This window comes from Athene noctua, chromosome 20, assembly GCF_965140245.1.
Source record: "Athene noctua chromosome 20, bAthNoc1.hap1.1, whole genome shotgun sequence".
Classification (NCBI taxonomy): domain Eukaryota; kingdom Metazoa; phylum Chordata; class Aves; order Strigiformes; family Strigidae; genus Athene; species Athene noctua.
In genome coordinates, this window is record NC_134056.1 from 5,513,072 (window position 1) to 5,527,939 (window position 14,868).

Consider the following 14,868-nt stretch of genomic DNA (forward strand, 5'->3'; position numbering starts at 1 on the left):
GGAAACTGCCGTAGCTGTGATGCAGAAATAAATGGATTGCACTTGCAACTGTCATCTTGTTGTTGCTGCAGGCGGTTCTGTGCAGCATTATATTCTGTCGGATAGGAAAAAGCCCAAGGGAATGTGTTTCTCTAGCTATAGATGATTGTGTTCAAACTCAATTCAGCTCTCAAGTGTAATGTTTTGTTGATTTCTGCCTTGTCTGCAGAAGTGACAGTCCTGGTAGACTAAAGGGATGTTGTTTCTACATACTAGGAAAGAAAATTAAAATATAAATATGAAACATAAATAATATCTGCAGTGATCTACCTACTGAATGTTTGTAACTTGTTCAATGTGAAGAAATAATGATAAGAGTTTCATTAAGGTTGGACATTGCAGAAGATGTAGCAAGATGGTCCCTGCTGCAAGGAAGTACCACTGATTAAATGAACTGATTAATTAACTGATGGAATGGGAGGGGCAGAACTGAGAAGGGCTTAAACAGTAAAAGAGAGAAATTAATGCATCATTCTCCCATCCCCTCTGTTTAACCAGATCAATCAGATCACTATGATCCGGACTATGAATTCCTGCAGCAGGACCTCTCCAACGCTGATCAGATACCTCAGCAGGTGCCAGGTATCCTCAGCCCACTGCCAGAGTCCTTGGGTGAGTCTGGCTCCCCTTTCCATGGACATGCTTTCCAGCTCCCGCAGGGCAGCTCCCCTCCACTGGAATTCTGCAGCCTCTCAGGAGCAGCGCAGCCAACAGAGACTCCTCCAGCTTTACCAGAAAAGAAGAGGAGGAGCGCAGCCTCTCAAACTTCAGATAACTCCGGCTGCAGGGTGTCCTATGAGAGGCACCCTTCCCAATACGATAACATCTCGGAGGATGACATGCAGAATGCAGCATCTGTCCCATCAGTACCCTTCACACCCTTTGCTGCTGTTTTGCCTTTCCAGCAAGGAAACTCTTCAGCACCAGTTGAATTCATTGCTGATTTTGCTGCTCCAGATTCTAACAGTGACCCAGAGAAGCCACCACCTCTGCCAGAGAAGAAAAACAAACACAGTAAGCAAGTTCTTGTGTTTGTGTTTTACTTTTACCTTTCCCTTCCCTTACAGCTGTCGTGCTTCTGATGACCACCAAGTAATGATGACCCCAAAGTAATGCCTTTGCTTATGTGATGCTGAGTATCAAAATCAGTTAGTCGGTGTCAAAGGCATGGAGGGGAACTGTCAATTTTTGGCGGGCAGGGAGTGGCTCCTGGAGCCAGGAACAATCCAGGCCCAGGGGAGCTGGCATCATGCAGCATCTTCATTACTACAGTGAGACCATTTTACTTCTCCTTTTTACCTGAGTGTGAATCTCTGAGGCACTCTGCCTTGCAGATATTCCTGGTTTACCCTCCTGTTTATGTTCATTCCTTCCCCCCTGCCCCCATTTTATGTGTTTTCCCACTGCAGAAGGGAACTGGGTACTCTCCAAGAGCTCAGAGAAAGGGCTGCTTTTCTGTCCAAAACTGAGCATTGCCAGAGCAGTTACTTGGCAATAGGAACAGTCACCCACATAGCTGTGCGAGACAACACTATTAACCTAGTGTCCAGTACTGCTGTTTTGCTACGGGATCTCATTTCCTTTGGATGCCGAAGAATTTCCCACATCGTTAAAATGAGCAGCCTCTAAATGTGAAGGCTCACCATCCGCAGCCAGGCTCCTGGGACTCCAGTACTGACTGTGACTCAAGCTCATGACCTTATTCTGATTTCCTTAATGTTCATGGCTAAAAACATGTGAAACCTCTTGCCAAAAAAGCAGCCATACTGATCTGCCAAGGAAGGCTGTGGACTGCATAGTGAGATCCAGCAGATGTTAGTTTACTAGTCACTGGATTGCTTTGCAGTTGTATGTTGTGTGAGGAGGTAGCGTATACAAGATCTGGATCAAAAGTGTAATGCTGTATGGCTGACAGCCCAAGTGAAGAGCTGGTCTGAGAGTGCCGAGTTGGCTGCCTGACTCATTTCTGCAGTTTATAGTCTTTTCGCTGAGAACAAGGTGGAAGGGAGATCGGTGTGTTGTGCGGCAGGATCAGTATTCTGCCCATTCCTATGGTAGTGTACTGTGCCAGTCACTTTCTTTAAAAAAAAAATCACTGACTAAAAACATTTCCGTTATCCCTAAGTGACCAGATCACATTTGTAACCCTCTGGGATTTTACTCAGAGCCCAAGGCTGGACGCACCTGAAAGTGAGGGTGGTCCTGTAGTTCAGTGTCCCCATACACAGGAAATCACTGGCCCCTCTCTGGTAAGCAAGCAGTTAAAAGATACTGAAAGCAGCTAAAAAGGAGCTGAGATGTTTGTTTATAGACAACAGAAAGGAAATAAATGCTGGCACAGGGCATAGCCAAGGTTGTTTGTTATGGCTTGTGCTGTTCAGAATACTCGCCTGCAGTACCAGCTGCAAGGGAATGTGATACAGAGCCTCCTTATGTAGGCTCAGGTCCTTGGGGGCTCTGCATGTTAATAGTGAGGGCTGGGTCCAGGTGGTTTTACACCATGCAGGCTGGGATGGATGCAGGAAAATGCACCACATACACGTAGGCAACTTCAGTAGGGGGTGACGCAGGCGTGAATCTTGGGGTAGGAGGCGATTTGACAATTGAAAGAGAGACCTGGGCTGTTTGCTTTTCTCTTTAAGCCCCGTTTCTTTGTTTTCTGTTATCATACGAGATGTGAAGGAGTTACTTAAAAACAATTAAAAAAGCTATCTTCTTCATTATTGCCCATGCACAATTTTAACCTCAATACCAAGGCCTTGTATGTGAATGTTCTTTGATGTTAGAATAGAGTTAATTGTCATCTGTCATCTGTCACTATCAGAAGCTCTTGGAGTACTGATCAGATTGCATTGTTAGGAAAGGTGTTGTCAGCTCCGATGGTTTGATAAACCATACTTGCTGCAAAGCTTGTAGTAGTAGTTGGGCTGATACCTGACTGCTGTGGATTTTTTAATTGCATTCATGTGACACTGAGAACCTACTTTAGATTGTCTTGACTCCACAGTATATCACACCACAGATCTGTGGTTGTTAGTTTTACTTTTATTTTCAACATTAAAAGGACAGTAAAACATTACTCACGCTGTATGGTAGCACCCAGGATTTTTTTGCCTGGAGGCTGATGCATGTAGATATTCTTGTGTAATCACATAGGTGAGGCACTGCTGCTTCCACAGCCCCAACAAACTCCTGGGGTCTGGAGGAGATGCATGAGTTCATTAAAAAGATCTAGAGCTCACACAGATGGGACTTGGTTATAGTCTCTTTGTTGTGGATCCTCTTTTGGTAGGTGGCAGACCATGTTGCAGCAGAGCCTTTGATGGCCTTTTTATTGGTAATACACAACAAATCCTTCTCGAGTTAGCCATGTGTATTGCTGTGAGCTGTGCTCAGAGGGACCTCCTGAGTTGACTTCTGTGTAATTTAGACAGTGGAGTGATAAGCCTTTTAGTCTGGCATGAATTAGTTATTTTACTGTTCTGTAAGAGTCCATGTTACTGTGCTAAGGGCAAATGGCTCCACACTTCTGCTTGAGCACCAGCATCATGCTCCTGCTGTACAAGACACAGACATGGAACAACTTCTGCCATGAAGAGCCCAGAGTCAGAAATAACAAGATCTTCCCCCCCAAACAGCTTGGAAACTAGTGGTGAGGCACTTATTCATGTTTCCCTCCCTGTCAGTGGGAACAAAATGCAGCCTGGTGCCCTGTAAGCAGCTGGCATTTAACTGCAGGAACCACGCTGAGGGCAGTCTGGGCTTAGCCAGTGGATAATGCGAGCTCTTTGAAAAACAGCTCTCCTCCAGAGGTGACAGCAAAGACTGGCTTATTTGACCTTGACTTCTCCAGTGAGTTGATGTGTGGTATAGCTTAAGAATTTCCATAATTTTGGCTCTTGCCCATGCACAAAATCTGTTGCACTTATGCAGGGCCAGTTGTAACACAGGCTGCTTGATTCAGCACCAGGAGTCGGGCTAGACCTTCAGGGAGTCCTCCACATCAGATACTCACTTATACTGCAGATGTGCCTTACTGCTGATGACCTTCGAGCAGTTCCTTGCGGATTCCAACAACCACAGTCTGAGGGTGTTTTCCTGACAAGAGGTCTCTTGCTGCTCTCTCTCCTGTCCCGTAGCCGAGTGCTGCTTCCAGGGCCGATGGCTGCTCTGTCCAGCTGCCAGCACCGGCCGCACGGTGAGCTGGCTCAGGCACTGCTGGTTCCCCCTGAGCAACACCTTCTACCATGTGGGCAGAACTGGTGTGTGCTGGAAACCCCTGAGCAGCTTTAGCTCCTTCAGAAATGTCAGCCAAGACACTGCAAGCAGATTGCTGGGAAGGTGTTCATAGCCTCAGTCTGAGATGTATGGGGTTTTTATTTCAAATATTTCTGTCTGGGTTCAGAACCGACATAAGCTGGGCATGTGGTGGGAGAGGTTTCTTTCACACCTCTCTTTTCTCCCCGGGTGCTGCCTTGAGACTGTCACTCCACCCCGGTGACACTGTGGAGGTTGCAGCCCCCTTCCCTCCCTCTGCACAGAGTCACTGCAGGGCGTGCAGCCTGATCTGAGCTGGTGATGTAATTTCCCATCTGCTTTTTAAATTTCTGCCTTGTTAAAAACCACAGCAGCAAGGGGAAGGGATGGAGGGAGAGAGGGGAGAGAAGACCCTTTGCAAACAGCAGTCGCGGGAGTGATCCTGCTCCCTTAGTCTCCTGTTCGAGACTGGCCGCATTTTAATGATGCCCATTTTAATTTGCACTCTACAGTCTCTACACCTGAGCCAGGTTTGTATTTCACTATCCCAACTGTTTTTCACTTCAGCTAAAAACAGAGAAGATGACAAAGTAGAAGCAGAGACATGCTCACCTGCCCTGGACTAGTTGTAACAAGCAAGGCAGGGGAGCTGCTGTGACAATGAGATGCATTAGCCTCATAAAGAGCTGAGATAAAAGAGCTCTTCATTATTCCCTTGCAGATTGAGTTAAGGCTCTCAACAGCATTCAGGCTTACTACCTTGAGTTATGGTAATTTAATTTTACACAAGTGTATAATGCAATACTATAATGCAATACCCTTTTTACCAACACTTCCCGAGTTGTAGTGTCATACAGATGTCTGAACCCAGGGACTCACAGCCATCAGTCCTGAGCGTTGTCTTCAGATCTGGGTGTTAAGTGAAGCACTGTTTTTGTAGGTAACTCCACATAAAGCATTGGTCTGAATTTAGTAATGTCTGCTGCATTATACCAGGACTGCCAAGCCTGACTTTTTGGCTTTTGTCCTGCTCAACTGATGAGCTCTCAAAACGTGGTCTTTGCGCTCAAGCTTTTGTCCTCTACAGTTCTCCAAGGAGTCTTGATCCTTAGCTCACTTTTGCTGCTAGAGAACTATCTTCTGTAAGCCTTTTTTATCCTTTAAACTTGTCTGTGATACGAAGGCATTTTTCAGGACACGAGTATTGTTAAGAGTAGCTTAGTCAACTGAATTGCTGATATTTGGAAACCGTATTTTAGCAATTTTGTATGTTCTACACCAGGACTCCTTCGCCATAATTCAAATAAGAGAATATTGACAGAACGTGCTTCTTTTCACTGTTAGGACTTGGGCTGAAATTCACATGCATGAGCAAATTTGATCCTGGCTTTGACATGAGTACTGATACCAGCAGATGAGCGGGCACAAACACACATACCAACACACATGTGCGTGCACTTTGAAACCTCTGTCACTCCCTTCAAGAAGGAGAGGTCTGAACCTTTAATATTTCCATTGAACCACATTTCAGATGTGACACATCTGTGAAGAGTGGCTGGAAAGGCAGGCGAGCAGCTGGAGGAGGAGGAGGAGCAGGGCTTGGGTAGCAGGGGCTGTTGGAGATCTGAATGTCAGCAGCCTTGGCAGAGCTGTGCAGGAACTGGCAGTACTGCAGGACACGAACAGGTTGTCCACTGGCAGGACTGTGGGGTCACAGGATGGGGCCAGCAGGTGTTACCGGTTGGGATTGAAATCCATCAGCTGAGGTTTCCTGCATTCCAATTACCATGACATTTTTTTTTTTTTTTTTCTTCTATTTTTTGGAGGAGGAATATGATTCTGTGAGAAGGGGCAGCTGTGTTAGCTATATTTCTAAACAGAGTTTAAAATCTTAGAGGAAATCTGTAAAAAGGTGCAAAAGACAGGTGCAAAGCAAGTCCTTCCTGCCAACACGTTTGCACGGCTGCATCCTGTTTGAAATAGGCTGGCCTGTAGATCTGCATTGGCAGGTGAACAGAGGGCTTTGCCTTGCAGCTAGTGTGGGAACCAGCTTCACGATGTGCATTGTGGTCGTTGTATTTATAGCTTTCACTGAAGTCATCCATTCATTTCAGCTGTACAACTGAAATGCCAGCAGAAGCTGAATAATTGCCACCTAATGACCAGATTTACAAAAACTGACAACTGCTTGTTTATCGGGAGGAAGGTAGGAATGATCACAGAGGATCTTGTGCGTGACAGCATATTTACAAAAAGGCTTTGGTTAGTCCTTTTTTATGACACTTAAATACATCTGTTGCTTCTGTTCTCAGGTATATAGAAGAGAGTTCTTTGTCTATTTTACATTTATTGAGTACCCTTCTGATCCTTAATAATTCTGGGCATTTGTAGTGGTCTTTCTATGACACTGGATGTCATTCTCCCCCTCCAACACTAAAATATTGTAGCAGCAAGTAATCCTCTGTCAGAGCTGCATAGACTGTGTGGGTTTTGTCATAGATTTTTGATTGTCATAGATTGTCATAGATCAAGGATATTGCACAGATGGAACGGTCTTTTAAATGAGATTTGATCCTATTTAATATTTCCATTGAACCACATCTCAGAAAAGCTTTTGAATCAGTTGGATTCCAGAATTGAAGATTATAAGATGCTTTAAAAAGAGATGGGAGAAAAGGGTGTTGGATTTGAGTTAAGGGGGTAGGAAGACATGGTCAGAGGCACTTCTAGAAGGTAAGTATCTGTACCAGCATTGGCAGTGGCATATAAATAGCTGAGAGGGAGGTACACTGAGTCTCACAGGTAGTTGTTCTCTGATGTTATCCAACAGTTTTATCAGCTGGCTAGAATGGAGAAAGGCTGTAAGCGTCCTCGTTTTAGAAATCTTGCTGACTACAGATATGAGACTTATTGTAGGCACAAGCATTGTTATAGATTTATTGTCAAGGTTGCATCTTTGTGCGAGCTGATTTGTGTCTCCTAGAAAGAGGACTGAAGTTATTCTGGGTATTTTTGTGACTTTAGGCATTAGCTGCTGAGTAATATTCTCAAAATTGCCATGGGTTACATGAGAAAGGGATGTGGGCTAAGCACCAGTGAATCAGACTTCTCAAGTAGTTGTTTGGAGACCTCACTGGCTCCTTAAACTGTTGTCAGATATGTCTTTGGCCTGTGATTGTGTTTGTTGTGCGCTGCCTTGCAGGACGGGATATTCAGATCCTTTCCTGCAAGGTGGGTGGCAACTGGCTGTGTGAACTCCCTGTCAACACAGCGCAGATGCCTTGCTGCTCCCAGCCTGCCGCAAAGCCCGACTGACAGTGCCACGGCCTTACTCTTATCTTATTTTGAGAATGAGTGTCCTGCCTGCTTGTTGCAGCTGCAGCACGTAGACCAGGAGCAGTGAGTGTGACCTTTCCTTGCATTGCAGTGATGGCATACATGCAGTTTGTGGAAGACTACTCGGAGCCCCAGCCGTCCATGTTCTACCAGACCCCTCAGAACGAGCACATCTACCAGCAGAAGAACAAGCACCTCATGGAAGTCTATGGGTTCAATGACTCCTTTATCAGCTTAGACCCCTCTCAAGATCTGGCACCTCCTCCTGCTCTGCCACCCAAGCAGCGGCAGCTGGTGAGTGACATCTGCAGTGCCCTCCCCGGCGGGACACACCAGCCTCCCAGGAACAGCTCTGTTCTTGCTGCTCCTGTTTCTGACAGGCTGCAGTGGTGGGAGGATGTCTCATTGGTGTTACCACATCATGTTCCTTGTCATCTTGTTAACGTGTTTTTAGGCATTTTGCATCATCTGCTTTGAGCTCCTTTCTAACCCCATGTTCAGACTGTTCCCCATAAACTCTGAAAGTCCTAAAATGGCCTAAAAATGAAACATTAGTGTTCCACATGGCCTGGCTGACTCTGTGCCAGACTACGGGCTGTGTAACAAAAACCGCTTTGAAGATTTTGACACACTGGGCAACACGATTTTCGAGAGATTGCTGCACTGTTGTTCCCAGTGTTGTTTTGAAACTGTTGTCAGGGATGCCACTAATAATGACTGTTTAAGCATAATAACTACTGCTTTTATGGCTCAGTCTTTGCCAGAGCCAAAGAACTTTGGTATGGCCATTATTTAACTCATGCTTGTTTTCTCCACATTAGTCCCCTTGTGTGATGCAGGATTTTACCTGTTTTTCAGTGTTCTGCTGGCCCTCCCAGACTGCCAGCACAAAAAGGCACATCTACACATGCATGTGTGTTGGGTGATGGGTTTAACAGTACAGCGAGTGCCATTTTCCACACGGGGGATGAAATTCTGGCCTCTGTGATGGCAGCAGAAGTTTGATTTCCAGCCTCAGTGGAGCTGGGATTTTGTCCTGTTTCTTTTAAGGGTCTTCCTTTCTTTTGTCTTTTTTTTTTTTTTTTTAACTCCAACCTTAGGGGTTTTACTTATATTCATTTTTTGATTTGCTTTACTAAAAAAAAAAAAAAAAAAAAAAAAAAAGGCATCTTTCATGCTGATATTGGCCATGGCTTTAATAAAACAGGAGGAAATGTGTGAACAAAGCCATGGCCTTACCATCATGAGGGCAACTGTCACAATATTCTTCACATTATCTGTGCTAAAGTTTGTCCCAGGGTGTTACTTTTTAATCAAATAGGAGAAGCAACCAAGAACTCTCATTTGGGGATTTGCATAACTACATTCCTGTGACGAGGTAAAAGTCCTAAAAAGATAAAGTAACATTTCCAGCTAAGCTAAACTGAGTATTATGCATTATTGCTTTGTGGAGATGAGCCCTTACACGCCCATGTCCCATCTGCTTTGCAGGGACATTGAAGAGTCTGCAGGACTTCTCTCTGAAGGATCAGGTGGTTTTCCAGAGTCTGTGGCCCCCTTGTCAGTGTGATCCTTGCACTGTCACTTGCACCATATAGTCCCTTGCCCTACCTCCTCCTAGAGGTGGCTACCTCTAGGTTCCCAGCGGTGACTTGGTCTACATGATCATGAGAGGGGGTGCGTGATGCACAGATTTACTGCAGCCATTGTGCAGAAGGGAAATTCTGCTCTTTTTCTGAAGCTGTTGGCTGAAGCAGAACATTTCTTTGCTGCCCTTTAATCATTTTCTGGGCAGCCAAGATGTCACAGGTTTGCCTGCTAGGCATTCTTGTAGTTTTGCAAGCTGATACCATCAAGGTGTTGCTTGCAGTTCCCCTGAAGCAAAGGTTTCTTCAAGTGGAGCCTCCCACCCTCACCTTCATCCCTCTGCTGGGAAAGTGGTGCAAGTGGATGATGGCTTATTCCAACAGTCACTGTGAAAGCCACCAGACTCTTGTTCCTCTGCTCCTGCTGCCGTGAGAGTTTCTGCAATAGCAAATCACATGGGCGTCAGCTGCTCTAGCAGTAGGCAAGTTTTGCTGGATGGACTCCTCTCTAAAATATTAATTAGGGAGTCCTTTCTTGTGTGCTTCAGGTCTTATTTATGAAACATTATATGTTATTTAGCAAGTCAAAGCTGAGAAAGCCTAGCTATACCTTAGCCTCCCTCAGACCCCTTACTAACAGTGGAATTCAGGAGAAATTCCTTAATAGTATTTGTTACTTAGTGTAATATCTCCCTCTTGTGCAAATTATATATAACCTTGGATTGGATTGACAAATGGCTGGACATCACTGTTACCCAATGTCTCAGCAGTACTCAGCCCATAACTCACACTGGAGAGACCAGGTTCCCAGTCTGTAGATTGCCACAAAACCCAGTAGTCTGCAAGAACTGGCTGCGTAGCAGCCAGAAGCAAGAGCTGGTTCCTCCTTTGGGCATCTGCCCCCCACACGATGGGGAAAAAAGGGCAGCAAGGAACAGCTTGCCTCTCCCCGCAGCAGCTGTCCATGGGTGAGCTGGAAGGGGGAGGCGGGAGTTTATTTTTAAGGGATTTGTGAAACAAAGAAGATTTGAACTGTGATTTTTGTCATGCCTCTTGAGCTCAAGAAAGGCATATTGGTGTGTCTGGCTCTGATGAACTGTATGAATAGCTGTTTGTTTAGCAAGCCATTATATGCATTGTTTTACAGTTAGCATTTCTTATCCTTTATTCATAGCCTTTTCTGTGCTCTCTTTCTTTGTGTCTTCTGTCTCTTGCTTTCTTCCCCCTCTTCAGCAGGCCTCCTATGCTGCCTCTTCTTTCTCTTCTGTCTCCTACTGTGTCCAGCAAACTAAAGTGCCCTTCACCCCCGAGGACACCGGTGCCACTCAGGGCCTCACTATGTCAGTCTCTAACTCCTTTCTCAACCGGCACAGCTCCTTTCCTGTGCATTCGGTGAGTTGCTCTCTGCACTTTAACATGTGTGCGTATTTGTGTCGGTGAAACGCTTGTGTGCAAATTCTGTGCTTATGCTCTCAGTTTCAGGTAAAGGTGAAGGTTCTTTTGGGGGCTTTTGAACTCATGTAGTAGTCGGCCAGGTGAGAAGAACTGTGTGTAAATCTTACTAAACGAAGCACAGGGGAGGTGTGGCTTTCATTACTTTATATACACGCTGGTATTGACGTTTGTGGTGAGGCAGTGACGAAGAAGAGCTGGCCTGTGCCTGGGCACACTCCTTTGACCTGCACGTTGGAGCTGCAAAGTCTTTTTGTTCCATTGCATAATGCCAGAGATGTGGATGAGTCCATTAAAGGCTGCAGTGTGAATCTGGCCTTTGGAGAAATAATGAGATATTGTCCCTGAAATATATGGATTTAGTCAAATGTATGGAACAGTGGCTGCAGCTCCCTGATTTTTTTTTTCTAGAAAATTACCTCTACCAGATCTTTCATCTCTTATCTGTTCATCTGCTTCCCTTCACGTCTCCATGATCCCAAACAAGCTCAGTAAGATTGTATGATTTGCTGACGAACGAGCAGGTTTTTCTCTTCTACAGCACTTGTAAGCAGTCTGAGGAGAGAATGGCAGGAGAAGCTGAGACTGATTTATACAGAATAACAGTAATACTAGAGCACCGCTTAGATCTGTGATCAGCTGCTTAAATTAAATGGTAGTAATAACAAAGTGTTAATATAATGAAATTATATCTAACCATGGGAATCCACCAGCTCATCAGTATGGGGTTCATTTGCATGTAAAACTACGTGGTTATGCTCTGATTGCTGTGTGATGACAACTGAGAATAGGCTATTTTTTAACAGTGACCTGGATGTTTAGTAAATTAGACTTCTTCTGGAGAAGAAGTTATGAAACAAGACTTGAGAAAATTCAGAAGTATTCAATTAATTTAATATTAAATATTTGAAAATGGTATCCTCCCACTGTGCCACTGCTATCTTCCCATCTCAACACTTACTCATTCTCTAAAAATAAGTGATAATCATAGGTCCGAAGAAGAAGAAAGTATTCAAGTACTTTACAAGTAGTGCTACTTCACAAGCAATGAATTAAAGCTTTTGGCTTCCACTTGTGTGAGAGAGCGGTTTTATAGCTTTGCTGCACAGATGAAAAGGCTGAGGTGTGGAAAGGTTAGCGCTTGAATAAATTTGTGGTAAACAGTTTTAAAATTTGAAATAGTGCAAAAGTTCTGAATTGTCCAGCTCTCTTGTTCAATAGTGATCCTTGCAAGCAAAACACAGAACTGTAAGACCAGGTAAAAGCACTTGACCATTTTTGTTTTAATTGCGAGGCTATAAATATGATAATATAGTGTTCTAAAAATATATGTGGGCACTTTGATTTTAAAAAGGGTCCTGGTTGGATTAAATGGTTACCACCTACTTATTGTTCTGACCTGTTCTCATCTTGCTCTGAACTACATTATTGTAAGTGTATTCTTTTATGAAATGGTAAAACTTCATTAAAAAACCCTTAACTTGTTTTTGCAAAGGATTTGGTGAGGGGAAAATAAATGGCTGGAGCATGAGGAACAATGAGAACAATTAGACAGTGCCCTGTCAAATGCACAAAGGAAATAAGCTGAATTAAAAATGGTGATTTTCCCATTAATGTCTTTAAATTATGATAATCTCATAGTTGCTCATGACTCTAGCTGGTCTATTTTTTCACAGGCAAAAATGAGATTTTTCGCTATGACAGTGTCTCTTTGTCTCCGAGCTGCAGAATACCACATCCTTACACGCATCGTAGCTGACCCATGTAATACCATAACCATGGTTTATCCCATTTTCCCCATCCCTAATAAGACAGAGATGTGAAACAGCTGTCAAGGTTTGGATCATTCCCAGGGTGACACCCTGCATTTCGGCAGGAGGAAGGACCAGAGCCTGAGGTTTCATGCAAGGGATGGCATGAGCTGCACCAGTAATGCTTTAAGTGCATTGCTCTGCTCTTCTTATTCTCCTGTCTTCATTTTTCTTCTCTCACTAGGAAAAGACACTCAAGTGAGCACTGTGGTGAACATTAAATCTGTTAAAAAATAAGCATTAGCTTTCCACCAGCCCCAGCCAGGGAGTTAATGCTAGGGAGAGCACACCTCTCTAGGTGAGAGGAGAGTTAATGCTAGGGAGACTTGGCCTCTTGTGTACCCAAATATCAGTGGTGATTATCAGATCTCTTAAAATTATATGTCTCCTACATTAATCATTATCCATTCCGTACAGGAAGGAAAAACCTCCTTAGATCAATAGCAGGAGCTGCTAAACGAAATGGCTGTCCGTTGACCCAACGTGAGCAGGTTTTCCAAGCGTAGCCAATTTTCAGAAAGTACCCTCTGCTTTTTTCCTTCCCTGGAGACTGGCCTGGGCTGGGCAGCAGGAATCAATCCCAGAGGGAAGACCTGGCCCTGTCCCCATCTGTTCACATGCAGACAGCAGGAAAGCCGAGCCTACACCATGGTTTGGATGTTAGCCCGTTAGCTCTGTGCTCCAGGTGAAGAACTAGCGCCTTGCCACTCATTTAAGGGGCTTAGAAAGACTGATTTCAAACTGTGTTTTGAAGCAAAAAAGAGGTTAAGTTGTTCAGAGCATCTTTACTCTTTTAATTTTTAATATATGAATTCCTTTGCTAGGACCCTGACTTTTTTCTTTCCAATCAGCGCTGCAGACACTGCTACAGTCCAGAAGCCACCGCTGCTCTTGTCAACCCACTAATCGCACTTTTCCCTTCGTTGCAGGAAATTGTGTCAGAGGTAATAGCTTTTACTGGATAGAGGCAGATCTTGAGCAACTGGATCAAACCTCATAGGTTTGGCAAGTTGAGCTTGTTTTTTACCGAGTCTGATTCTCATCTGGCCTCTGTGCCAGCAAAGGGTCGTGTTTGTAGTGTGGGCTGATGTTGTAAAGAAATGCAGCATCATATTCCCCATCCCATGCACAGCTAAACTGTTAAATCTCACATTGGTGGGACAACTGGATTGTACTGTCAAGAGTCATTCTAGGGATTCCCATCTCTTTTGAAAGTACTTTCTATGGCTAAACAGTGAGAAAGGAGGGATGCAATAAGAAAGCATCCTCCTTGGTGATTGTTGGCAGGAGTTTTCCTCTTGCTGATCACCTCCCTCCCTCCTTCTTGTGAAGACAGAGCTGCTGTACTTTGGTTTATTAATTTCTTGTGCTGTTTGACTGGAAATGGGTGGGCAGGTATCTATATGGCAGAAATCAAATCTTTAAATTTCGTTACTTCCTGGCAGCTGGGGAACTCTTCACTGGTAGAGGAAATCAGTCCGGTGACAAGCTTTACTGCTATCTGTCCACATATTTCCCAGCAAAGACTGCAGAAAGTCTTGTGTTCAGTTACAGCTAAGAAGCTTTTCCTTGCTGAAACAAGGAACACAGTTATTTCTCCAAGGCATGCACATGCCATTAGTGGAAATTTGGCTGCATCCTCCACTGTGGAGAAATAACTTGCCTTTCTCAAAATGCTGGTTTTTTTCTTTTTAATTAAGAAACATTTCCAGTAATTTTCCAGAAACCAAATTGGCTGTTGTATTCCAGTGGAAGGCACAAGTGATTTCCTTATGGAAGCTCCAGTTCAGCACTTCTGTTCTCACTTGTTCCCACTGTTCTTGAGCAAATTGAGCAAGCGCACAGTAAATTCACAGCAACTGTTTTTCTTTCTTGTGTGTGTGCTAACGTCTGTTCAGGAAAAGGAGGGTCGGATAAGTATTTAAAGATGCACACAATGCAGACATGTGCATGGCATGTTTTCCCCGTTTCACCCCTGCTCGTGTAGCTCACTTCCAGTCTGTAACACACGCCGCAGCTCTGGCCCTCGGCAGAGACTGAGCTGTTCTGATTCATACGGTGGCCCAATGGTGGGAGCCACGATCAAACCTGGACTGGGAGATCATAGTGTGTGAGTTCATTTCTGTCCTAAACGGGGTTTGGCTTCTTAGTCTGGAGCAGAAGGAAGGGGAAAAAAAAGAAAAAAAAAGATCTGCATCCATTTAACCAACTGCTGAGGTCTAGGTATTGTTTTGCCTTTCCTGTTTAGTGTTCCTTCTGCATTTGTGTTCATTTCCACTGCCTACAGCAGGCCTGGATGGTGGTATTAATAGTGCTGTTGTATGCTGGCATCACCGACTCCTGCTTCTGAAAACCACATCCTGTGGTGGTTTATACATTTTTCTTGA

The 14,868-nt window shown here is 44.4% G+C and overlaps 1 protein-coding gene across 7 annotated transcripts in view; it reads left to right on the plus strand.

Moving 5' to 3' along the window:
* RAPGEF1 (Rap guanine nucleotide exchange factor 1) overlaps window positions 1-14,868 on the plus strand; it is an 88,155-nt gene that overhangs the window by 50,746 nt on the left and 22,541 nt on the right. For 4 of the 7 annotated variants that reach the window (XM_074924104.1, XM_074924108.1, XM_074924106.1 and 1 more), the window contains exons 9-11: window positions 538-1,053; window positions 7,724-7,926; window positions 10,452-10,610. In XM_074924104.1, coding sequence (XP_074780205.1) covers window positions 538-1,053; window positions 7,724-7,926; window positions 10,452-10,610 — 878 coding nt within the window. The remainder of the gene's footprint in view (window positions 1-537; window positions 1,054-7,723; window positions 7,927-10,451; window positions 10,611-14,868) is intronic. The other 3 variants (XM_074924109.1, XM_074924110.1, XM_074924105.1) reach the window with 2 other exon arrangements.